Below are 27042 nucleotides of genomic sequence, written 5' to 3'. Positions count from 1 at the left end.
GGCATGTACTGTTGAGGTTGTCACTGGTAATGCCCCTTTGAACAGAAGTTGTAGCCTCTGATAAGGAATGTTTCTGAATAACCAATGTTTGAATGTTCTTTGTTTGGTTAATCACGATCAAGCTTAAATGAAATTATTATCAGTATAGTTAAGAAGATGAACTCATCTTAGGGCTTATGGTAATGTTAGGTGTGATGTCAAACAAAACAGAAATATTCAAATAATATTCCTACCATACCTCATTTTATCAGAATTTTTAAGTAAAATTTGCTTGTCATCATCAATTTAGACAGCAGAAATGTGTGTCACAATATTACAATATCTTCATATCATTACAATATGATTCCACTGAAAGACGATAAACGATAATATTGAATTATCACCCAGCCCTAAGGCATGTACTGTTGATGTTGTCGCTGGTAATGCCTCTTTGAACAGAACTTGTAGCCTCTGATAAGGAATGTTTCTGAATAACCAATGTTTGAATGTTCTTTGTTTGGTTAATCACGATCAAGCTTAAATGAAATTATTATCAGTATAGTTAAGAAGATGAACTCATCTCATGTAGGCATTATTTTGGGGAATAAAGTGCAATACTTCAACTGTGCACAAGAGGGAGTGATATAGCCTAGATCAGTGGTTCTCAACGTGAGTTCCCGGGACCACCAGGGGTCCTTGATGGGTTTCCAGGGGGTCCCCAGCAAACTGATGAATTGTTAGACTTCAGCATTATTTAATTTACAAGAAGTTAACACAATTAGAGAATGCAGAATGACTGTTTTGGTCATAGTTTCTCTGTTATTTCTCTACCTACAATACAGATAGTCAAGGAATTCTGGACAAAATCATATCTAGCAATACAAATATTCTCATATTTGGGTCTGACAGACAAAATCTCATCAAATGGGGGTCCATGGCCCTAATGTGGACTCAATTAGGGGTCCTTGATGTGAAAAAGGTTGAGAATCACTGGCCTAGATGACTGAAGACTATTTTCCACAAGGCCCAAACACTAGAAATCCACTGACAGTGGAATGACAGAGAATGAGTGAGCGCCAGTTCGGTATGGAAACACTTCCATCAAAAAGATTTGACACAAAATGACTACACTGTGATGGCAGTGTAGCTACAAATACAACACCACTATCACTCCTATGGTATAACATAAGGAAAAAGTGTCTGAGTTAAAAGGAAAAATCCACCCTTAAACAGTAAAAAAAAAGCTAATACCAATGTACCTTGCATTACTGAGCCCATTTTTTGTTTGGATGTGTATTTTTCCTATTCCTATGGATAACTGGCCAAACGTAGACAATGTGACGTCCTGTTGAGATATTTCCAGCAAAGCTACAATGGAGTCTGACTGCAAAACATCAACAGTAAACATCATGTTTTAGTGTGAGTCCCTCAGAATCAAAGAGCGAAGGCTTCTTTCTAGATTCACCGTTTTTCCCCAACATTTAACAATCATACAGGGAGAAATCCATCGTAGAAGAGGCACAGAGACCCATGTCTCCACTGACCGCAGCCTCAATAGACCAGAATGCAATGTGACCACAAGACATGCTGTGTCCTGAGTAAGGGCTGCGGCAACAATCATAGACATGACTAGTTGGCAAGCTATCTATATGTATTTATATCCTATCTACATGCCCACCTTTGATTGAAAGCAACAAGTTCACAGTTGTCAAAAGGCATTTTGCAGCAGAAGTAGACAAAGTAGGTTGAGGGAGAAGTGGGCACACCAAAAAACAAAGCTACTCTTCATCACAAAATAACTCCTGGAAAGCACTGGGGATGAGTTATAATTTTGAAATATTCGACTAGTCACGCACATATAAGTGTTCATCCATCCATAGGACGCGTAGCTTTGCTATTACGCAATGTTGTTGTGATGATAAAACGTGTGGGACAAACAAAAGCGCTTAACACAAAGACGATAGCAAAAGACATGCTACCCGAAATCTAGGGCTGAACAATTCTGAAAAAATATCTAATAGCGACTATTTTGACTGATATTGCAATTGCGTTATGATTTGCGATATTAGAGGGAATGATCATTTTTACATCATTATTCTCATTTTCATTGAAAAACGTATTAAAATGATTATGGTGTGATTTTTGCGGGGATCTGTACCAAACAAATATGTTTTCTTAAGTCTGTAGAATATGATGTGTAGGCCAGGACATCTCTGCAGCACCACAATATTTACTTTAAAATGATATTTTGACACATTTCACCTTTAACAAATATTGCGTCTCCTACGATTTGAAAATTGCAGTAGGCCATATTGCGATTTTGATAAAATTTCAATTTGTTCAGCCCTACTGAAATCCCCCACGAATTTTCGAATATTCGCTCTCGATATCCATTAACATTTCGAAAATCATTTTGGCCTGTCATGCACATCCCTAGAAAGCACTGAACATCACAGATTGATGATAATGATATCCAACAGGGTAACAGTATCTGAGGTGGATTTTTCCTTTAAACATTTACTCTTACTGTTATGAATGCAACCGTTTAAATGTCATTCCAACTTGGAAAGAGTGTACTATTATTTCAAGAGTGTACTATTATGCTCACCTTTTATCCTCGAAGATTTTTGTTATTTTTTATTCATACTATATTCATATTTGGGACAAAATCGTATTAATTTTGTGTTCTGTGATTACTACAAGTTACTACAAATAAATTCATACATTTATTTCATTTATGTCCTGAGATACACTCAGATAAAAGTTTTGCCTCCCCAAGACGGCAGCCATTTTGGAGCGAGCATCTTTTGACCCCTGTATCTCTTAGAATTCAATGTCCAAAATTCTGTTTTATTAATTTGAATAGACAAAGATTGTGTCAAAATAGTATGAGGACAATTTGAGAAATCAATCTGTAAAACTCCAAAAAAAACATTTATGTCATTCATGGGAACTTCATAATTCTATAATGCATAGTGACACTGTCTGCCAATGCACAGGTTTCCCGAAAGAGTTCATTGAATGACTCATTGGATGATTGATTGGGGTTGTTGTGTGTGTGTGTGTGTGTGTGTGTGTGTGTGTGTGTGTGTGTGTGTGTGTGTGTGTGATAGAGATCTTTAAAGCTACTCACACAGCAATCAGTCCAGTAGATGTGGAGGAAGGGGAAGGTGAGGAGAGCTTTGTTACCCTCTTTGGGCAGGAGCTCCTCTTTAAACTGGACAAAATTAGCTTCAAGGTGAATCATTTTTGGCGCCCGGCCATAAGTCCTGTGGATGAAAGAAAGCAGGGTCTTATACAAGCAAACACATGGTGCTTAAGGTGTGATGAGTAAGATACTTTACTGCCCCATAGCACAAAATGACCATACTACATCTGTGGGGGTTGACAGGGTTGTAGCCTGGGAAATGCTACAAACATTTATTATATCTGATGTAGCCTAATAAATATTATATCTCTAATATAATAAATCATCACAGAAGGCAAAGTGGCTCTGGTCTCTAAACACAGTTTCCGTGCAAACAGTCCCTCTTACTGTCTGTTAATTCAATAGTTTCCCCCTGGACAGTTCTTATTACTTGTCAGAATGAAATGTTTTTGCTCATATCAGGATCCTGACTCCATTATTCCAGAGAGCGGACTGGTGAGGAGGCGGGCCTTTTATGCGTTGTGATCCGATAGCCTGCTCTAGCTGTGCGGTACAGGTTACCATGGTGATCTACCACGGTTAAAAGTGAGCCACCTTTGTGAGACCGAAAAAGCCAGGGTTAAGCCCAAAGTTAGCTTGCTAACCCACTAAGCTTGCTTTCTGAGACAGGCTTCCTGAGACAAGCTACATCCCATCACGCATTTAGCAGTGCGGTACTCACCTCCTCCATTCCATTGGCTCCCTGGGAAGCTGTTGGGCCAGTGGGGTATAGAGAGATGTGAACAAGCCCTGGTCTCCGGCACCTGTGACAAAAGGGGGACGGTGACAGGCAAGAGAAGATCAGTAAGTGCAGGGTTCAACAATGACAAGACAAGTAAAAAGCCACTTCAACTTCAGTAGTAAAAATTGTCTTCAGATATTAGAATGAAGCAGTCACAGCTAGAACTTGTGACCTCGCCACAAAGATGACTCTATTATGTATTATGTAATGGTCTCTGGTCCCTTGCTGATGAGGAGGGGATATAATGAGCTGTTCAGCAGAGTAGCCTCTGTGAATCGCTGGCTAGCTAACTTCTGTGATGAGCAGCGTTTAGTTTTCTTAGATAACATTTGGGGCAAACCTGGCATGTAGGGCTGCATGATATCGTTTTTTTTTATTGTCATTGCGATATGAAGTTCTGCGATAAACACATCCCAAAGGACTGCGATATCAAGTGTCAAAAATGTTGTGCGCATCTACACTGTACATTACTGTAACATGTTAGCGATGCCTTGTGTCAGATGCAATGGTCAGACCGTACTCTACTTGTCAAGTCAACAACGTAAACAGATAGCCTACAATTCAAAAGATGAAATACTCTGAAAAACTGTTCTGTACGTTCTGTAACGTTAGCTTGCGTAGCATTTCATGGGTCTGGGTGTTACACAGATTTTGGCGGCTCGTTAGTCAAACCCCCCACCCCCACCGGTCAAATCTTTGTTTGTTTCATTCTGAACGTTTCTTATTGCCATCGCAATATCCTACTAGGGATGGGTCATGATTTTCGAATTTTCGAATAGTCATTAAATTATAAAAAAGCAAATAGTTTATGCAACTATCATCTTGTCTTAAAAAGTATTTTTTCATAGCTTGCTAGTAGTAAATAGCTATGGCTTGATTAGCCCCGAACCGGTTCTTCTCTCGTTTTAACGTTAAAACGAGAGAAGGACCGGTTCGGGGCTCTTCTCTCGTTTTAACGTTAAAATGTTCGAAGAATGGTCAAATAGTTCCCAGTGAATATCGAATAGTATTTTTGCTTGAAATGCCCATCCCTATATCCTACATCATTAGTGCATATCGCATATTTCCCCCATATCGCGCAGCCCTACTGGCATGTTGTAAGCACACAGCCTTCATCTTTAATAATAATTTAATTTGATATTTAACAAATTATTTGTTATTCAGTTGGTTGGGGTTGGGTTAGGGTCATCGGTGCTGAGCGCTTGCGACTCGGGTTCATTAACATCAAGATCACCATCCAATAAGACACTGTTGATCAATCAATTAAGCAGCATAGTATTGACATGATGGGGTTGTGTGAAACCTGAAAGCGTAATGATGAGTGGTTTGTTGGCTTGGCGGTCAAATGTATCACACCGCTGACACCTGAAACCGGCCAAACCCTAGAGTTAACTTTATTTGTTGGCCCAATCACATGTCCACTCTCCATTAGGGGTGAAAAATTCGCGGATCATTCGGTTCTATGTCCCCCACCGCCCATGTGGGTCCGATCTCCCTGGAGACTATCTGTCCAATCAGTTGTCAGAATTACATGTCAATCTACAATGACATCACAGCTGGATACCGTTACTACCACAGGCGAGTTCGGAGCAAATTGTGGAGTTTGTGGGAGACTCCGTCGGATTCAGTACAATGCGAATTGCTAAATGACAAACCTAACATGATGCGCACATTAGGAGCATTAGAGATCGATTTAGAACAATTTCTATATATTGACCAACTTTTGATTTTGTTGCTTCCGTGCGCTGCAGAGGAGCCTGACATCACTCTGCAATCACACTGGCAGGAGGAGAGGAGGAAGAGAGCCAGGAGGACCAAAACAACTTCGCACAGCTTTTAAGCAATCTCTCAGTGTGAGTTCAGACAGGCACAGAGCAATAACCAAAGCCTTGGGGGTGTAATTTTTGAAAATGTAATTTGAGTAAATTGGAATTTGCAATTGCAAACCCCTCCCCGTGCACCAGATACCGTGTAATGTATACAGAACCGTGCCGAAACGTGACCCCAAAACCACGATACAAACCGAACCGTGAGTTTTCTGAACCGTTACACCCCTACTCTCCATTAATGTGGTCTATGTTACCAGAACCATCCATGACGTAGGCCACATCCACACTAATACCTTTTCGTTTTAAAACGCATAACTTTTGCTACATTTACGCCTAGCGTCCGCACGACTCCGGCGTTTTCGGACCCCTAAAACGGAGACTTTTGAAAACGCTGCTGACCCTGTTTTAGTTGGAAAACTCCGGGATTGCGTTTTAGTCCGGACGGGCGGAAGCAGAGACTTTTGAAAACGATGACGCAGACGCCCACGTTCACTTCCTGATTGGGTCTCATCAGTCACGACGTGTCCTTCCCTGATTCGTCACGCCCCTATCACGTGACCCTTTTCCGGAAGAAAACCAACGACATCAGCCTTGACTACCAGTGGTTAATTCAACATGGATAACAAATTACAAGGAGTTGCTGACCTTGTCGTCTATGCTACCAGCTGTGCAGTTAAATTCTGCATTTTATAATCTCTGGTCGTACTTTTCGCCATTGCTGTTCTTCCTCTGTAGTATTTTCTGCAACTAAGCAACCAACCGCAGAGTAGACAATCTGCTTCCTGTTTACACCGGCACGCACATGCCCAGTGTAGGTGAATGGTCATGTGATATGCGTTTTCAGGCGTGTTAGTATGGACGGAGATTATTTCTGAAACAGTCGTGTGGACGGAGATCGTTTTCGTTTCGTTTCCATTTTAAAACAAAAACGTATTAGTGTGGATGGGGCCTGACAGACCTCCATGCCCTCACCACAGCTCTTCAAGGATTCCTGGTCAAGTCCAGTGCTATTAAAAGCAGGTGATGATTACTCACCTAAACCAAAGTCTCCCTGGTAAAATCAAGTCATGCTAGGAGTATGTTGTGTCAAGGCATGGTATCATAGGCCTAAATAAACATATAATGCAATCGCCATTTCAAAAGCTTCCTCAAACATGCACTCATGAATCCTTTGAAGACTAATAGGGGAGGTTTCCCTGCTTGAGGCTAAGTTTCTGTGTTGTGTGTTTGGCTGCCTGTCACATGCTGCTAAGCTGTAACAGGGTAATTGTCTTTAGTGAATTTCACTTAACACACTGTAACCCTACTAGCCACAACTCAAAGCTGCATGCCATTTAACTTTAAGACTTTGCACTGAGTGGGACTGCACAACATATGGGTTTATTATTGCTATTGCCTTGATTACTACTACTACACCGAATCTAGCAATAACCTATGTAGCCTGGACAAGCCCAAACTTTTTCATGTCAGGAAGCCCAAAATAGAAACGCATCAGACCACTGCTGCCCCACTTTATAAGATTTTGTCCCAAGCAACCCCTATCTGAGAAGATCTGTTGTTGCTGGTTTTGATTTAGTATTGAACTGCATTAGAGCTGCAACGATTAATCGATTGTCAACTATTAAATTAATCGCCAACTATTTTGATAATCGATTAGAGTATTTTTTAAGAAAAATAACTCAAAATTCTCTGATTCCAGCTTCTTAAATGTGAATATTTTCTGGTTTCTTTACTCCTCTATGACTATATCTTTGGGTTGTGGACAAAACAAGACATCTTGGGCTTTGGGAAAGACTGATCGACATTTTTCACCATTTTATAGCCCAAACAACTAATCGATTAATCGAGAAAATAATCAACAGATTAATCGACAATGAAAATAAACGTTAGTTGCAGCCCTAAACTGCATAACTGTCGACTGCAGTCAGCGGTAGGTCAGTGAAACCTCTGATCACAACAGTCAACCTTATACATTCTCTCACTTTTTACACTATTACTCATTTCGCTGGGGACCCTTGGAACCCTCAGAGACCCCTAGGGCAGTGATTCTCAACCTTTTTCATATCAAGGACCCCTAATCTAGTCCACATTAGGGCCACGGACCCCCATTTGATGAGATTTTGTCTCTCGGACCCAAATCTGACAATATCTTTTATTGTTAGATATGATTTTGTCCAGAATTCTATGACTGTCTGTGTTGAAGGTAGAGCAATAACAGAGAAACTATTATCAGAACAGTCATCCTTCTACATTCTCTAACTGTGTTAACTTCTTGTAAATTAAATAATGCTGAAGTTTAACAATTCATTAATTTGCTGGGGACCCCCTGGAGCCCCCTCAAGGACCCCTGGTGGTCCCCGGACCCCTCGTTGAGAACCACTGCCCTAGGGGTCCCCGTACCCCACTTTGGGAACTACTGATTTTAGATGACTACAGTGCATCTAGCAATAAATTCCATTGCTTAGGCTAAAATATTACACCCAAGATTTCTGTCCATATTGTGATCTGACAGAGCCTCTATCCCCTCCTGTGCTGGGGAGCCTCTTGACCACTCAGTCCTAAAAATGGAGTAGCCTGAAGTCGAGGCTGGCCCCCACCGTGAGGGTCAATTCTTAAAATAACCCTTCTAAGAAGCTTCCACTAGACGCCATCAGTGGATTTTAGAATGGTAACGTTAGACACTCCCGCTCACACATATTCAATGGCGACCAGTGTCTGGGCCGCTACCAGAGGAAACCCTGTGGCTGTCCGGAGGGGAGCAAGGTGAATTCCTGCGTGGTGAGAACAGGTAGCCCAAACTGCACCAACTAGCCGTGACGTAGTAGGGACAGCAAGGCCTGTTAGCCAATGTAGCTAGCTAGCTTGCTGAGACAGTGTTTTTTCCATTGAAACGTTTACAATATGTATTTGTGCATTGTTAAAATATGCTGGCATTGCAGAGCAGTCCACTGAAACAAGCTGAAATCAAGCACCCAACGCCTCACTCAAGCGCAGTGTGCCAGAGCTTTGCTACTATCACCAGCTAGCTTAGCTAACCTGAGCTAGCTAACTTAGCTAGCTGTCAAGACTGGAAAAAAATGAAGACTGCAACGTCTCACGAAGAAACACTCACATGTCACAATCGGCTTGTTTTCCATGGTATAAATGATTGGTTTTTCTTCTTGTGACTCCATGTGTGTTAGCGGTAGCCCCCCATGAAAATGACATCCAAATTGAACGTTGTTATTAGTAAGTGCTTATGTATGCAGTTGTGTTGAATCGATGGGGCCTGTGTCCCCCCTGCTGCCCTGCACTTCCTGAACACCTTCATACGAAGCACGTAAACTGTGCGTCATTAAAGGGAAAGTGCACCTATTTTGCTGCATAGCCCGAACCAACCATAGCAGTTGGTGGAGTTTATCTGCATCTTAGGTAATGTGAAAATGAGGTTGAATATGAAGTTAAAATCAGTTTTTTCTAGGAGAAAGAAAAACCAGCCATAGGAATATGGGTAAGTTACATCCAGGGCAACTAACCACAGTGTAGGGCTGGGCGATATGGTTGAAATCAATATCATGATAATCATAAGGATTTTTCTTGATATCAATATATATCACGATATGGTTCATGTATGCAACATCACGTTAAATAATCAAATTAATGTTCATCTCATTGAACCGAATGGTAATGTTAGGTGTGATGTCAAACAAAACTGAAATTTTCAAATAATATTCCTACCATACCTCATTTTATCAGAGTTTTTAAGTAAAATTTGCTTGTCATCATCAATTTAGACAGCAGAAATGATATTAAAATATCTTCATATCATCACGATATGATTCCACTGAAAGACGATAAACGATAATATTGAATTATCGCCCAGCCCTACCAGAGTGGGGTTCAGCAAGTTAAAACAGTGAAGTAAATAAAAAATATAAATCTATACACAGTGTAGTATAGCAACCCTTCCCCATCCTTTTAACATGCATACACCATGCACAGTCACTGTCACATTAAGATCTATGAAACAATCATGCACACACACAGAGAGAGAGAGAGAGAGAGAGAGAGAGAGAGAGAGAGAGAGAGAGAGAGACCCCACAGACCTTGAAACCCCACATATTTGATATTTTTCTCTTTGAAATGTTATTGTGTACTGTATATAAAATGTGTGTAACTCTTGTTACCAGCAAACATTAATTCCTTCACATACTGTAGTTTACTGATCCTCACTCTGTGATGGAGGCTCTGGGTTCAGGAGCTGAACACACAGCAACCCAGTTCCTCTGTCCAGGCACTGACAAGTGGCTCAAAATAAAGCGGCACGTTTTGCTTTATAGAACTAATGTAATAAACATGCATGACAGTCTGAGTTGGCTAACTGTCAGTCAGAGATCCTCCTATGCTTTGTTAAACTTGTTAGAAATATAATGGTGACATGATCACCACAGATATTATATGAAAGGTTATTCTCTGTTAGCTCAACACAATTATCAAACACGATATGCAACAGAAAGAAGGTTCATGCCATCTAAAGCTAAAACAAGTGTGATACAGAAAACTGTCCTGTACAGAGCCAGGGTCAGGTGGAATTCATTGCCAGTGCATATTGTTCAAGAGAATACTAAAGATCGGTTCCAAATTTTGTAAAACAGTATCTCCAAATACTTCAGGAACCATAATTGAATTGTGTGTGAGTAAACTAGGAAAAAAATGGTGTAGGAAATAAAAATGTATGCCTGGGTGAAAGTAGAAATCCCCTTGGCAGAGAATGAGAAATGTATTTTAATAATCTATTTTCTTGGAATTGCATGTGTGAAAGCGCAGGATGGATAAATATATAATTTAAGAAGGTCATTCAGACAAGGATTTACAAGTTTGCTATTATTCTTGAGGAATTGTGATTGATTTATAATTTTTGGGGTTTGGCTTGATGTCTGGATGACAATATTGTTTCTCTTCCATATGTACTTGATTGTTAATGCAATGAGATGAGCTGTTTTGTTTGTTGTGTTTATGTGGTTATAGTGTGTATAAGTGTGTATGACTGTATGTGTGGTGGACCCCAGGAAGAATAGCCAATGCTTATGCTGGTGCTAATGGGGATCCTAATAAAGACATAAAGACATTAAAGACATAAAGACTCTCTCTCTCTCACACACACACACACACACACACCTAGACTGCGATGAGAGAGAGAGAGAGAGAGAGAGAGAGAGAGAGCAATAACTAAGATTATAATGTTGTCTCACTCATTCAGCCACATAATAGCTGTGGGTACAAATGACTTTTTAAACCTTGTGGTTCTAATTTTCCGTTGCAGGATCCTGCTGTTGCCCCAGTTGTTCCATGGAGCTTCTCATGAGGGAGTGTGGGTGGGGCCGCTGCAGCCAGCCTCGCTCAGAATGAGATCTTTGCACAGTTGAGCAGCTGATATCTGATCACATCCAATGACCCCAATGCCAACATGGGGTCTGGAGGCCTCCAGAGCCCCTTTCACACATGAAACCTGTAAAAGTGCCGTTTTTGCCAGAGGGCTATTTCATGAGGGTTATTTGGCACTTGACCGCCATGAAAACCAGAATATTAACTGTGAATAGTGTATATTCTGTTTAGGGCTGCAACTAACGATTATTTTCATTGTCGATTAATCTGTCGATTATTTTCTCGATTAATCAATTAGTTGTTTGGTCTATAAAATGTCAGAAAATGGTGAAAAATGTGGATCAGTGTTTCCCAAAGCCCAAGATGACGTCCTCAAATGTCTTGTTTTGTCCACAACCCAAAGATATTCAGTTTACTGTCATAGAGGAGGAAAGAAACCAGAAAATATTCACATTTAAGAAGCTGGAATCAGAGAATTTTGACTTATTTTTCTTAAAAAAATTACTCACACCTATTAATCGATTATCAAAATAGTTGGCGATTAATTTAATAGTTGACAACTAATCGATTAATTGATTAATCGTTGGAGCTCTAATTCTGGTTTTCACGGCGGTCAAGAACGGATGCAGCTGAGTTTGTCGTGTTCAGATTTTTACTTCCCATTCATTTGAATGAGGCCATGAAAATAGCCTGAAAACTGACATTGAACACGTTGGTGAACATATTCAGCAACAGATCCCACTATACTGTGATTTTCAACTGACTGTTGGTCCAATGTTTTAGAACATCATTTTGCCAAACAGCATTTTTATTGATAGAAGAGAACATAGCGGAGAGGGATATCATTCAGGAGAGATAGTACCTGTTTGGGAGATAAATACAGATTTTAGTGTGAACCAAAAATAGAAATGCAACATAGGGACGGACCCAGGACTGCTTTGTTGTCTCAAAAGCAGGATATGTTGTTGAATATGTTCACCGACGTGTTAAATGTCAGTTTTCAGGCTTTCAAGTTTTCAATCTTTGTGGACTATTCCTTTAAGTATGTTGAGTTTTGTTTAAGCTCCCTGAAGAAGACAAGACGCTTAATTATGTTCTGTATATAGAACTTGCCAGTGAAATAAAGACATTTAAAAAAAAAAATTCAACAACAGACATGTAGTTTCACCCCCCTTGTTCCCTTTTGGCTTATATGTATTTATCTATGTGATGGAATGTGGGTGAGCTAGGTAACCATGCAGATATACAGTACTTTGATATGGTGTTTGCTACCATCTAGGGGTATAAAGTTTTAATGCCAGAAACAAGGTGAATGAGCGTTCAAGTTTTTAATATTTTTTTTATTAATAAAACAGCCTACAGGCAATTGATCACATGTAGACCTATTTCAGTTGTATTCTTTGTTTCACTAATCTTAATTTTTCATGTTTGATTCCTCCCTTGAACCTTCTCTCCCATCCCTCTTTTTTTGTCTAAATCTTATTTTTTCGCTCCTCTCATCACGGTCTCATTCTTTCTCTCCACTGATCTCTTCTTTCTCACGTTCATTTTCCATCTCGACTCCGTCCCCTTTACCAGGTCTGTCGCCGCCTCTCTCTTGGTTTTTCTCTTGATCGTCCCCTCTTTTCTTTTCCCCTTCATCCGACTCCTCCACCCCACGTCCGTTTCCTTTCACCACTCTTCTTTCCGTATCCTGACTTTTTTTCCCCTCCTCATTTGCACTTTTAGTACTCTTTCCATCTCCCTCTTTGGTCACAACATCGCCATCCTCCTCTCCCTGCCCTTGTTCTTTTGCCTTCTCCTCTACGACCCCCTCCTCTCCCTCTGCCTCTTCTCGTTCCCCTTCGACCTCCCCTCCTACCCCTTCGCCTCTCTCCCCCTCTCCTTCTTCTTCTCCTTCTCCACCTTCATTCCCCGCCGGTCGATTCTCCAGCGCCTCCAACTCCAGATCGAGCTGCTCCACCCTGGCCAGCATCTTGTGGTTGCTGGACTCGAGCTCCACCATAAGCCGGGCTAGTTTGGTTTGCAGGGCGTCCAAGTTGCTCTCCAGCCTGCTCAGCTTAGTCTCCACTTTCTCCGCCTCCCCCACCTCCCCCTCCCCGGTCTGCTCCAGCATGCCCATCTTGGTGAGGATCTGTCTGCCTTTCTCCTCCAGGAGGCATTTGGCTGCGGGGAACTCGGACAGCACGTCTGTCAGGTCCTCCTTCGACAAGCTGAAGAGGTCCGAGTGCCCGATGCTGCGGATGTTGGCGGTGCGACGATTGCCTGATTTGTTGCCTAAAAATGAGACTTTTTTTTATCATAATCTGTGATGTTTTCATATACACTGCCTATCAAAAGTTTGGGGACACCACATTTTTCTTTATTATTACTTATTTTCCACATTTCAATAATCAGTGGTGGAATGTAACTAAGTGCATTTACTCAAGTACTGTACTTAAGTACAATTTAGAGGTACTTGTACTTTACTTGAGTATTTCCATTTCATGCTACTTTATACTTCTACTCCACTACATTTCAGAGGGAAATATTGTACTTTTTACTCCACTACTTTTATTTGACAGCTTTAGTTACTAGTTACTTTGCAGATTTAGATTATTAATACAAATTATAAATCAACTAATAAATGATGATATATTTTTATATGGTTAAGCTACCCAGCAGTATATAAAGTAATTAAAATTAGCTCCACCTTTACCAGCTGCAACATTAAAGTGATGAACACATTAATGCATCAATAATTATATTCCAATAACATGATATATATGATTCAGAAATGGGTCATTCTGCATAATGACTAGTTTTACTTTTGCTACTTTAAGTACATTTTGATGCTAATACTTTTGTACTTTGACTTAAGTAAGATTTTGAATGCAGGACTTTTACTTGTAACAAAGTATTTTTACACTGTGGTATTACTACTTTTACTTAAGTCAAAGATCTGAATACTTCTTCCACCACTGATAATAATAGACATAGACAAAGACATCAATCTGACATCTATCTGTCTGGTTTTTCCCGGGAGAAATCCCCAGGCACACAGGAAGCAATGCGCTTTACATTTACGGTTTGTTTGGAATAAGTAAAAGAAGAACTGGGTAGTTAGCATGGGCAGTGATAGCCACCATGGCTGAACAGACAAAGAGAAGAGCGCCACCTACAGAAACTTCATCAACAGAGATTAAAAAAAAAAAGACGTCACAGTACTGGACACACTGTTTGATTGACAGGTGATCTCTGGGAAGAGCAGTGCAACACACCACAGAAGGGAGCACTCAGCACTAGGGCTGGGCGATATGGTTGAAATCAATATCATGATAATCATAAGGATTTTCTCGATATCAATATATATCACGATATGGTTCATGTATGCAAAATCACGTTAAATAATCAAATTAATGTTCATCTCATTGAACCGAATGGTAATGTTAGGTGTGATGTCAAACAAAACAGAAATATTCAAATAATATTCCTACCATACCTCATTTTATGAGAGTTTTTAAGTAAAATTTGCTTGTCATCATCAATTCAGACAGCAGAAATGTGTGTCACGATATCAAAATATCTTCATATCATCACCATATGATTCCACTGAAAGATGATAAACGATAATACTGAATTATCGCCCAGCTCTACTCAGCACCAAAAAAAAAGACACAGCAGCAATGAGTGCTTAGCACAGAAGATGGAGATAAAAAAGGAAACAAACAAAAAACAAGAATCTTACAGATTACCATTTAAGTTTCTCTTTCTCTCTTGCTTTCATTCTCTCGGTGTGTGTTCCGTTTTTTTTTTCTCCCCCCCAAAAAAAAGCATTCACTACCTACATAAATGCATAAACGCTGTATAGGTGAACACGTGCCAATATGCATTATTGAGTACTTTCATCTACCTTTGATATTGAGGATGCTAATCTCCCCAAAGAAATTCCCCTCAGTCAGCACAGCAAACTGTGTGACCCCATCGTCTGCTACAACGGCCAGTTTCCCCTCTTTGATGATGTACATTTCATGGCCCACGTCTCCCTTCTTGCAGACGTACTCTCCTGGACTGTACACCTGTGGAAAACGAGAGGAACGGCAGACAAGTAGAGGAGCACGTCCGGAATCGCGGGGGAAGGGGGAGGTATGTAATGATATGTACATGATATGGTATGTAAAGGCGCTTTGAGATATGCTTGTGATAAAGGGCTTGTAACAACGCATTATGTAATAACTCGACAAAATTTAATAAATTTTCACTTCACTATGTAATAACACCCGCATTTTGTAATAATCTGCCGCATTTTGTAATACACAGCCTGAACGCAATATGTAATAAATGTCCCCGCATTTTGTAATAAATTATTACATATTGCGGTGGTTATTACAAAATACGGGAGTTGCACTTTTTTACGATGAAAATGTAATAATATGGTGCATTATGTAATAACCAACCAAAATGGATGTCTTCATTCATAAAAATCGTTATAACATTATAACAACAATGTTTATTTTATGCATTCTAGCATGAATCATACTGACTCAAAATTCATTTTAAAAAGATATTATTAGTTCAGTAGATTAGTGTCTTTCATTGGTCAAAACTACATTAAGTGTCACTGTATTCCTTAGCTTCATAGAAACTACTAGACTTGAGGGTTCATAGAGACATAGAAACTGCACAACACTGAGTGTTATACTGACACAAACATCTACTTCAGTCTTAACATCTTAAGTACTGGTACACACAAATGTCAGGAGACACACATACACACACACACACACACATCGCAATATGTAATAATTTTTTACAAAATGCGGGGAAATTTATTACATATTGCGTTCAGGCTGTGTATTACAAAATGCGGCAGATTATTACAAAATGCGGGTGTTATTACATAATGAAGTGAAAATTTATTACATTTTGTCGTGTTATTACATAATGCGTTGTTACAGGGCTATATAAATAAACTTGACTTGACATGGTATTGTGCCCTAAGCCACCAGTGCCCCTTGAACTCCGTCTTTGTGACCCCTTACCTGAGGTGTGAGTTTGAGCACCAGCTCCTCCAGCAGGCTCTTCTCACAGTTCTGGAAGATGGTGACCTTGGAGAGCGTGGGAAGGTGAACGCTGACGGCGATCTCCGTCTGCAGCTGGACAGGCAGCTGCTGCAGGATTTCATTCTCTCGCGTGATCTTCCTGTTGATGTGAAGATGCTGGTACCAGTCGTTGGCGCGCTTGCGAAGCTCTTTGCTGATGTGATGGTTACGCAGGTAGGCCTTCACCTGAAACAGCAAGAAGAAGAAGAAAAACATATTCTTCTTCAGAAATCAAATAAACCCCAGAGGGCAGATTAAATTAGCAGACTAAGGAGTGTAATAAAACATGAAGCCTCCTTTCATTCCCTTCCTTATATTTTCTTTATGTATTACATCACAAATAATCTAACAAAGTGGTGACCCTGTGGTGTAGCCATCTTACACCTAGTACCAAGTCAGTCTCAAGTCTTGAGCCGCAAGTCTCAAGTCAAGTCCCAAGTCTAAATGTAGATTACCAAGTCAAGTCCAAGTCAAGTCCATGTCATTAATGTCATTAAGTCTTAATGTAGAACAGCAAGTCAAGTCAACAATGAGTCCAGTATCAATTTAATATCTTAAAGAACACTAAATATCTAGGACTTTTCAATGCAATATGGTTTTAATAGGATAAAAACTTGGTAAGAGCATCATGAGTTTGATTTCTATAATCAGTTTCAACTTCAATAAATTCAATCATTCCATACAAATTCAGAAAACAGAATTTAAATTCAGTCGTCTGCTGGAGCAAATCTCATCACTTTCAATCTAAGTCATTTACACAAACACAAGATCTCAAGTCAAGACTTTAGAAACCTTTTCAAGTCATCAAAGTACAGGTGAAAGTCAAGTCCCAAGTCACCAGAACCCAAGTCAAGTCAAGTCAAGTCTCAAGTCTTCTCTTCATGCATCAAGTCAAAAATTGCGACTTGAGTCTGACTTGAGTCCAAGTCATGTGACTCGAGTCCCCACCTCTGCCTAGTACCCTTTCCACAATGTCATCTCTATCTATTCTTCCTCAATATCAATCTCACCAACTCACCAGCTCATGGTTAGGGAAGAAGACATTGTCACGGTCCCTCAGGCTGGTGATGACATTGCCAACATTGCCCACAATGGATGCAAACACCAGCACGGCAATGAGCAGGTCTGCAATCATGAACAAGTACTCTTCTTCCCTGTCCGGCAGGGGTGTGTCACCCACTGTAGTGAAGATCTGGGCAGAGAACCAAAAGCAGTAGAAGTACTGGCGACGCATGGAGGCGAACACCGGGTCGGTGATGTTGGGGTAGACCCAGCGGTCGGCTCCGAAGCCGATGTAGTTGGACAGCGCAAAGTAGAGACAGGCGTTCCAGTGGATCAACACGAAGATGTAGAGCATGAGCTTGGAGATGCGGAAGGTGTTGGGGTAGGAGGTTCGCGTCTCCATGCGGTCCAGGGCCTCACTGAGTCGCGGCGTGCGCAGGAACCGGTTGACCCTCACCAGAGGAGTGTGGATGCCAAGGAAAACGTACAGGAAGTCAGTGGGCAGCAGGGCGGCCAGGTCCCATAAGAAGCGAGAGGAACGCAGGTAATACTTCTTCAGCTGAGCTCTGTCCTTGATCAGGATGCCCTGCTCTAGATAACCTGCAGGGGGCAGCACAGGATCGTCAAAGCCCACAATGCACCTCCCACACTGTCATGTCACAACTTCCTATAGTCAAGGCTTAGCTTGGCATAAACTACTGGAGGAAATCAGTACCTGTGCTCACTTCAAAATACATGATTCAGAATTATTATAGAATAGAATACAGGTTTGGACAAAAGGGGTTAGGGAACACATATTAACTATTAATAAGTTGCTTATTAGGGCTGCAACTAACGATTATTTTCATTGTCGATTAATCTGTCGATTATTTTCTCGATTACTCGATTAGTTGTTTGGTCTATAAAACGTCAGAAAATGGTGAAAAATGTGGATCAGTGTTTCCCAAAGCCCAAGATGACGTCCTCAAATGTCTACTAATAATGTCTACTAATGTTTACTGTCATAGAGGATTTTGACTTATTTTTCTTAAAAAATTACTCAAACCGATTAATCGATTATCAAAATAGTTGGCGATTAATTTAATTGTTGACAACTAATCGATTAATCAATTAATCGTTGCAGCTCTATTGCTTATTAACAAGCATATTAGTGTATTGGTTCATTATTAGTTATTACACAGCATGTATTAGCACCTTATCTTATTCTGCGCTATTATATTCTACAAGTATACCCCATAAACTATGAGTTTTCCCTCAATAGCTTCCTAATTAGTGCTTATAGCAGTCTGTAAGGAAGTTGCTGCACATGAATTGGGCTTTTAGTAGGCTATGCTTTGCTCATATGGGGCTTATAAGGTGCTAGCATCACACATTATTGAAAGAAATTATTAAACTATTGAGGGGAAAACCCACAGTTAATAGTTAAATGTGTTCTAATCTAAAGTGTTACCAAAAGTTCTATTTGATTGTCATAATTTCATTCATTTCTTTACTTGCTTATTCCTTCTCAGGATCACAGGGGGCCGGAGTCTATCCCAGCATGCATTGGGTGGAAGGCAAGGAGACACCCTACATAGGTCACCTGCACCATCACAGGACTAACACAGATATACAGACACTCACATGGGCAATTTAGAGTCTTGAGACGGGAATCGAACCCACAACCTTCTGACTGTGACACCATGATGCCCCTATTCTATTCTATTCTATTCTATTCTATTCTATTCTATTCTATTGCAAAGACTGAATCAAAGGTAACTGAAGCAAAACATTTACCAGTGCGCACTCTGATGATCATGTCCACCACATACATGAGGTCAGAGAGATAGTCCAGTGTAAGCCACACAGCTAGGTAGTTCACCTCAATTGAATTGAAGCATGTCCTAGGGATACATAATTAATAATTGATTGATTGTATTTAATCAACAATTCAATTTAAAAGCAGAGAACAGCATGTAAAACGCATACGTTTCAGTGTGGTTGATAACAAATTATTATTTCTTATTATATACACCGAAGGAGTAAATAGTTGTCAATTAAATCAATCGTACAATATTAGACTTATTCATTATATTCCATGCATATACCTGCAGATGATAATCACCCAGTTGTAGAAAATGGGAAAGATCATGACCTGGAGCCATACATAGTAGAATTGTTCTGATGGATCGACCACCCATTCATTCCAGCTGGCCAGGAAATGGTGAGTGACACAATGGGAAGAAAATGAGTGGAAAGAGAATTAGAAGGACAGAGAATTAGTGGCTATGTAAACAATCAAACATGAGGAATGTGCATATACTCAAACACAAATAATCTGCATTGTTGCATTTTACTTATTTGTACGCACGTATATTTTAACACATAATGTACGATCTTTATCAATGAAATGTTCTTCCAACGACTTCAAGATAATGAATGCTGTTTTCCTCATCCTTGCAAAAATATGTCCAACCCAATCAGTAATCACTCACCCCAGTCTGAGCTTCACTTCATGAGGACTGTTGTGATCTTTCCCCTCTTCCTTCTTGTCTTCTCCATCCTCGTTCACTTTCTGGATCTGACGCCACCTGAACAGCCTCTGCCATCGGCTATTTTTGACGCCAACATCACCTGTTTTATCCATGCTCCTTTGGGGTTTTTAGACTAATACATTTTTTTTTATCCTAAGTGAGGATGGCCTTTGCTCTTGATCAAGCGCTCCCTTCTACCTAAGAGTTGTACTTGCTCGGATATAGATTACATAGATATAGACAGCAGAGTCCAGCTGCCTGCTTGTGGCCGCGGCCTAACCCTCTTGACTCGTATCCGGCAGCATTGCTTGGTTCACCTAACAACAAACGAGGTCTGCCTGAGCATCGCCTGGTGATGCTTGTCACCATGGATGGGAACCACAACAGATGCCCTGTATCCTCTGGGGATTTTTTAATTCCCCTAGAAATCCTTAGAGGTCATCCACTGCACATCCCAGAGCCAGCTGCCAGAGGTACAAACAGCAAACAGACTGGTTGCTTATTGAGGGAAGCATGATTTATGGGTCTCAACTTCTAAAGGTTTTTTCAGCCCAGGATCCAAATGAAAAATATATAATGTGCTGGGATCTAGGTGCATCAATATGTTTTAATGAATCTCTGGGACACAGGTTCATTAAAACATTGATGAACCTGGGTCACAGCACACTATATTTTTCATTAAACTTGTTTTGATTTTGATATCAAAATTTAGTCTCTCATTCTGGGACCCAGGCTCATTAAAACGTGGATGCCATTCTGGATACATAGCAGCTTTGGTAGTGATTTTAGAGTGATTTCAGATTCTCATACTGTAGGTTTTTATAGTCTGCTGGAAATTGCAACGACTTACACGACGGCCCTCCTACACACACCTGACCAGGTAAACAAGTGCACAGGTAGAACAGCAGTGTCCTCTGGCAGCAGTCTGGTACACTGTAGAACAGCGGTCCAGAGAGGGCGTCATAGCGTCCCTTGCGTGTGGGCGTGTGTCAGACGAGTCAAAGTAAGATGGCTGCTGAAAAAGAGTGGTTGTGAAATCACCAAATGGGATGTTTATCCCTAGCTAGCAGGCTGCGTGGCAGACCGAACGAAGGAGTGGTTTATTGCATAGCTTCTCTGAATGCGTATTTTCTAGCTAGCCAGTTGTCTGCAGGCGACTTGTTTGCTGATCATTCGACTGCTGTACTGACACTGTGGAATTAACTAGCAGCTAGCCGTTAGCTAACGCTACCTTCTAACAAGAAGCTAGCAGGTAGCCGTGGAAATCAGCGCCTCATAGCAACTGAGCCTGCTTGAGAAACCTGCAGATAAACGAGGTGAGTAACTCCTGACAGATGGGCGAAGATGACAGCAAAATGACGTTACATTTTAAAGCGCAACAGCATTATAGTTAGGTCAGATATGTGTAAACAGTCCGCGGCTGATAGCTGCTAGTATCCTAGTAGCAACACCAACAAGCTTGCTAAATCGGCGCGCCATTGAAATGCGTTTATTGTTGTTTTCCTGAATGTAAACAGCTGCAGATAGCAAGTGTGCGGTCTGCTGCGAGATGATGACTTCAACTTCAGGTCAAGAACATAATTGGCATTAAGTTAGGAAACCAGCCATTTTGCAAGCAAGGTCATCGAAACTACGATATTCAGTGTTGCACTCACAAGCTAGGTTAGCTTAACAGCTCCGTGCCTCTCTCAGGCTGGACGGGACACCTGACCCCAGGCACTGCAGTGATTGATGACTTTCTTGGATTCCCTCACGACACAAGTTGAGAACGGTGGTGTGCTGGATAAAAGTCGTGGATAATGTTCACCCCCCAAAGACAGAGGCATATGAAAGCCTTAACAGGTTTCTTTATACCTTATTAAGTGTGGCAGACAAATGCACTAAACGCCTCTCTTCATCGTAGGAAGCCTTTTGTTAGTATATACGGTTAGTTATTGACTGTCATGTCACACTATCTTCTTGAGTACTCCTCAAATTGCAAGTTATCAATAGAATAATGTCCTTGATCAAAGGCCTGTAGATGGTTGATTTTTCTCCAAATACAACAAATCCCATCAATACTGGATAACTAGGCAGCTGAAGTGACATTTTCATCAAGTATGCATGCACAGTAATTTTTTCAAATAATATGATCCAGACATGAACTCACTCAGTATCCTCGCACAGAGCGTTCTCCTTAGCATGTGGCATTTTGCTTAGGGCAAACTACTAGGGCCTTGAAAGAGTGGCATGAAGTCTGTTCACTTTGTCTGTCCCTTATTCACTGGACAGAATGGAGTCACTGACATTTCCAAAGAGCAGACAGACAGGGCCCAACCTAACTGGAGCATGACAATATTTTTTGCCAGAATGGCTCCTCTGATTGTGGGTTATATACTGTGAAGATGTCTCATTGTGTTCTGACCTAAGTTAGACTAGACTTTGAAGTCTGAGATTGTAGCTGTCAAGATATTTGGTACTGTTCAATTACCAACCTTTGACAAACTGTCTTGTTTTTATTAAGGCTACCTCCCTGCATAGGAGTCTGCTGCTGAACTTTGAACTCATCTTACTGGCATTTTTATGGTGTGCATGTGACCTGAATTTCCCTATTGAAGATTTTGTCTGTAGACTGCCTTCTGCCAAACTGTACCCATGGTGAACCTGAGTCATAAGTAGCCTACATTTTCAGCAAGCTTATTTTTCATGTGTAATTTGGCCATAGATTATTTTGCTTTGGTTCATATAAAAGTGTCACACTTTAAATAATTAATTATGGAATCCACATGGGAAATTTATTTCATACTTTACAGTCGTCAGTTGCACTGAGATTGTTGCTGTGACATTATTTTATTGCATCAACAGGCATGGAAGTTGATTCAATAAATAAGTGTTTTTGACGGAAATTACTGAATTTTCTGTGTGCAACAGCGGTGTCTGAAATTAACTTTTTGATTCACCTGCCATGGGATGGTAAATAAAAAATGTACCTGCCAAGAATTATGTTCACTGGCTAATTAATATACAGTTTTCTTAGAAATATGTCACCCTACCTGTTTTCAAATGCTGTTTTCATGTGTACAATCAGGTACTGAATGAAAGATTCAATTAAGAGACAAGAGCAGATTTAGAGCTTCAATTAATAACCTGTTCACTTACATATAGGCCTACAGTAGATACTTTTGTCATCTTCTTCTTTATCATCTATTTTTTCTTTTTGGTGGCCCCACACCTGCTGTGTCTCCACATGAGAATAAAAGTTCAGCTATAGTTTCACGTTCAAGTGTTGCTGTAGCTTGCTTGCAGTGTCTACGGTGGTATGAACATTTATAGATCTACACTGTTGTTCTGTGCACAGACGTAGTAGCTAGATAGCAGTGTCATGCTTTGTTGCATTCTGTCTAGAAGAAAAACTCATGTAAGCTAAGTAGGTCCCTGAAAAAGGTTAGCAGTTACCGGTGTCATTGTTAGCAGGTGTTGCCGTGGAGCGGACTTTCTTGGAGCTGGCAGCCTCTGCCGTTTCTCCAACAATGACTGAGTTTACATGGACTTGAGTATCCCGGTTATGAGGCTTATCCCGGTTTTGATCATATTCGGGATATGGCGTTTACATGCAACAGAGAAATCTGGTTATTCATGAATGAATAGGTCAGCATTTTGATGCTTTCTCCCATCTAAACTGCCAAGTATATTTAATTGTTTCATCACCGAAAGACAAAACTCTGTTTCCTCATCGCTCCAGAAGTGAGACTCTCTCGTTGCCGCCTTTGTTTGTGTTTTTCTGTTTGTCACTTGGCTGAAGCCAATTCAAGATTATGATTACAGCCACGGCAATATGGTAATCGTGAAAAGTTGCGATTACTGCATTCCATTTAATAGGCTACTCCCGCTGGGTCAAAATCAAGTTGTTCTAACTTAGTTTCAAACTGCTCTATACCACTTTGCACCACATCATTGTTTGAGTGCACTGGTGAATCAGAGGAATTCACATTATATGACCAGTCCTGAGCCGAGCTGCTGAACCTGCATGAGCATCTTTTAACAAGTGTGGATTTCTCCTCTGTTTGCTGTAGCCTCCAAAACAATTTGAGAGGTGGGCCTCCATTAAAATGAGTAGGCTGAATAAGAGTTTTGTTTTATGATGCTGCTAAGAGGAGCAACGTGAAGTTGAAAACATATTTATGTTGATTTATTCATGTTTAAAAGTCCAATTAAGTAATATCAGTGGCGCACCGCCACATTATCGGCAGGGAACGGTATTTCTAAACAGTAATCGGAGATGTGTAAAACTGCTCAACACTCAGAGAGTTAACATGAGTGCAGAGCAGAGACTGACATACTGTCCCTGTTTATCACTGGATTCCACTGAACACACTGCTATCACTGTAGGTAAGAGTCAAGTAATTAATCCTGTTGAAATGAACCCTGAGGACCCCTTCAGGGTTTGAACCCTAATAAACAGCCATCAACACATATCAATATGCTTTTAAGAAACGGATCTGACTCAGACAAGAATCATATCTATTTTTATTTATTTTGAATCTAAACTAGAATTCAAAGCCACCCATAAACCGACTTCATGTCGTTTTTCATTTGTGTGGAGTGGGTAACATTATTACCATGTGATATTACAGTTGCATTAGTAGAATTAGGTAATTTCACTGATAACCGTGTGGCAATGCTTCAATACATTGAATTGAGTTGAACTGAATTTAACACACGCACCGTGGGCCTGTACAGGATCTGTGTTTTTTTTTTTACTAGACAAAATAACTTAAATTCAACTGCTTGTTGAATCCAACACTGAACATAAAAACAATCAACTCTTCTCTTCTCTTAAAGAACACAACCTTTGAAGAACTGTTTTCCCGTGTCTGTCTGCTGTTCTCTGTTATGTCTCTCACTGGATTTATTTTCCTTTCTGCTGGTTTGTGTGGCAGAATCGTTGTCATTTAGGAATGAGATCGCATAGAGATATGAATCGAGATCCCGATTTCATTTAGAAGAGTTAAACACGAGATGTTAGCAAGGAGATGGAAACAACAGCAATGAACTGGAAAATGAAATGGATGCTTTTCCACAAGGTGACACAGCCAATGGTGATTTTTTTTTTTCAGTGGCAGTCAGTCAGTCAGGGACGCTTAGTGAGATGATGCGCTTCGTCAGATGGCCTCTAGAGCAGTGGTTCTCAAAGTGGGGTCCTTGAGGGGGTTCCAGGGGGTCCCCAGCAAAAAGGGGAATCATTTATTTTCACTATAATTCCATCCGTAAGTAACACAATGACAGAATGTATGACTATTTTGGTCATGGGTTTCATACACTTTCTGTAATAAAACATCTAAAAGCAAAAATCTTTCAGATGGGGAACCCTGGGACAAAATCTTATCAAATGGGGGTCCGTGGTCTAATTTGTGTCAGGTTAGGGGTCCTTGACATGAAAAAGTTTGAGAACCACTGCTCTAGAGGACGTCTTTGTGAGATGCAGTGTTTCCCATACAGAGGGTTGTTGAAGGGTCACAGACACACAGAAGACTGATAATCTATAATATATATCCTATTTATTTATTGGCATTTTCAAGGGAAAAAAGTTGCATATTGCAGCTTTAAAAGCAAACTCTCCTGTTGCTCCTGCAGGTTACGGTTGACATCCAGCCCAGGGTGAACTGTTCCCAGGCTGCGTTGTCCCTGCTGGCCTCTGGAACCACTGGGGCCATGAACCTGTGGACCAGAGCCAACATGACGGTTTAACCCAAACTCTGTCAAGCCACACTTCAGGTAAGATGGTTTGTATTTGTATATGCTGTTTCTCTGTCTTGTTAACTCTCTCATTCTAGTGGGATTGATACACAGGCTGATGCAAAATTAGCGTGAATCACCAGTCTGGTGTGAGGCGTTAAGACAACTTACTTTCTGGCCTCAGATTTTGTTTTTGCGAGGCAGGTATTGCGATCTATTTTCTATACCTGCTGGAGCTTATCCCAGCATGCATCATACTATAAAGCAAGGAATCTCTGTCTGTGTGTGTGTCCTTCGCATTTCTCGAGAACCGTTCGTCCGATCTACTTCACACTTGGCGGGTGTATTGCTGGGGACCCGAGGACGTGCAGTGTGGGATTGGACACGTGACACGTTCAATATTAATAAACTTTGAATAAACAAGTGAACAGTGCTCTGTGCAGCAGCGGGGCTCAAAGCCTGTTTTGAACGGGCACTGCACTAGTTGGGCAGAATGCAGGGAAACACCCGGGACAGGTTGCCAGTCCATCACAGGACTAACACATACACAGTATAATCAGTTATTTTATTTATTTATTTATAAACTGAAAATTATTTAGAAACTAAAATTGAACATGTACCAATTCACATTTAATGCCCATAAATGTGGTTGTGTGTCCTTAGTATTACTGTACTGTACTGTATTGTGTGCATGTGTAAATATGATAAAAATAATAGTATAGCGATGTTGTTGCTGCACTTTGCCAGTTGAAGTGATTGGATAGCTGGACACGCTACACTGTTGCTGTGAAGGGCACAGCTGTGATGGATGCTGAAGCTTCACAGTGTTTCTCGTGCCAATATCTAAATTAGGCACAAGGCACAGAGATTCATCCTTTGTAGCTCGATGGGTAGAGCCTGACACTAAAGAGCACGGTAGAGGCCTAGCTACTTGCTTTGGAAATTAATTCCGGCAGGTTGATACGGACAAAAGGGCCCGTTAGCGGGAAACGGCAAAGTGCAGCAAAGTGGGAAGCGAAGTGCCGCATCAGCTCCGGCCTCCACAGTGTGAACAGGCTCGTTGGCTGAACTAGTCAAGTTCTTTACACACAAACCCACACTGCATGACCAGCTTCAAATGGTCTAAAATGTCACCTGCTTGGCTGTGTAGCCTTGTGGAAAAGCGTGTCCATTTCATTGTCTGGTTCATTGCCATTGTTTCCATCTCCAGGCTAACCTCTCGTGGTCAGCTCTTCTAAATGAATGGTTTGGAGGCTCGGCTTGTTAAAGGAGATCTGCATCTTGATGTCTTCAAACAGCTTCTAAATCCTCAGATTTCCTCAGGCACCTTTGTTGCTCTTTCACCACAGCCGTTGTTGTTGTTTTCCCAAGTTTCTTTTGTCACGGTCACTTCTGGTTTCCCTAGGTTACGGCCACATCTTTATTCTCCATGCGCCCCCCCCTATTAGTTTGTTTGTCTGTTTGTCTTTCAGCACAATATCTCAAAAACGTATGAATGGACTTAGATGAAATTTAGTGGACCAGTAGGCCTTGAGCCAAGGAACAATTTATTCGTTTGTGGTGGTGATCTTGGATTTCCACCATTACAGGATTAGCTTTTGTGAGCCATAACTATGAAACTAACGGAGAT

General features: G+C 40.8%; 2 protein-coding genes across 2 annotated transcripts in view; both read right to left on the bottom strand.

Moving 5' to 3' along the window:
• trappc10 (trafficking protein particle complex subunit 10) overlaps nucleotides 1-8995 on the bottom strand; it is a 36745-nt gene extending 27750 nt beyond the window's left edge. Inside the window, exons 1-3 of the mRNA XM_071534383.1 lie at nucleotides 8850-8995; nucleotides 3849-3930; nucleotides 3113-3248 (exon numbers count right to left, since the gene is read on the bottom strand). Of these exons, the coding sequence (XP_071390484.1) occupies nucleotides 3113-3248; nucleotides 3849-3930; nucleotides 8850-8910 (279 nt within the window). The 5' untranslated portion in view covers nucleotides 8911-8995. The remainder of the gene's footprint in view (nucleotides 1-3112; nucleotides 3249-3848; nucleotides 3931-8849) is intronic.
• Nucleotides 8996-12608: 3613 nt separating this feature from the next.
• On the bottom strand, nucleotides 12609-19810 carry cnga4 (cyclic nucleotide gated channel subunit alpha 4). The gene is made up of 7 exons (XM_071534389.1): nucleotides 19659-19810; nucleotides 19272-19373; nucleotides 18961-19067; nucleotides 17201-17784; nucleotides 16123-16368; nucleotides 14994-15159; nucleotides 12609-13378 (listed from the first exon to the last, which is right to left on the bottom strand). Exons 1-7 carry the CDS (start codon nucleotides 19808-19810, stop codon nucleotides 12609-12611), a joined length of 2127 nt encoding a protein of 708 aa, XP_071390490.1.
• Between the last annotated feature and the right edge of the window lie 7232 nt (nucleotides 19811-27042).

The sequence above is a fragment of the Centroberyx affinis genome, unplaced genomic scaffold, assembly GCF_046629955.1.
Source record: "Centroberyx affinis isolate AG114_WGS23_722 - 3 ecotype Tasmania unplaced genomic scaffold, CSIRO-AGI_Caff_v1 ptg002533l_1, whole genome shotgun sequence".
Lineage (NCBI taxonomy): Eukaryota > Metazoa > Chordata > Actinopteri > Beryciformes > Berycidae > Centroberyx > Centroberyx affinis.
Note: the sequence above shows the minus strand (reverse complement) of the source record. Positions and strands in the feature narration are given on the sequence as shown.

Coding starts and splice junctions, on each gene's coding strand:
- cnga4 (XM_071534389.1), bottom strand. CDS start 19,810: ATGGATAAAACAGGTGATGTTGGCGTCAAAAATAGCCGATGGCAGAGG. Junction 17,785..18,960: donor GATCATCAGAGTGCGCACTG/GTAAATGTTTTG, acceptor TGCCCCCTGCAG/GTTATCTAGAGCAGGGCATC. Junction 15,160..16,122: donor TGCTCAAACTCACACCTCAG/GTAAGGGGTCAC, acceptor CGTTTTCCACAG/GTGTACAGTCCAGGAGAGTA.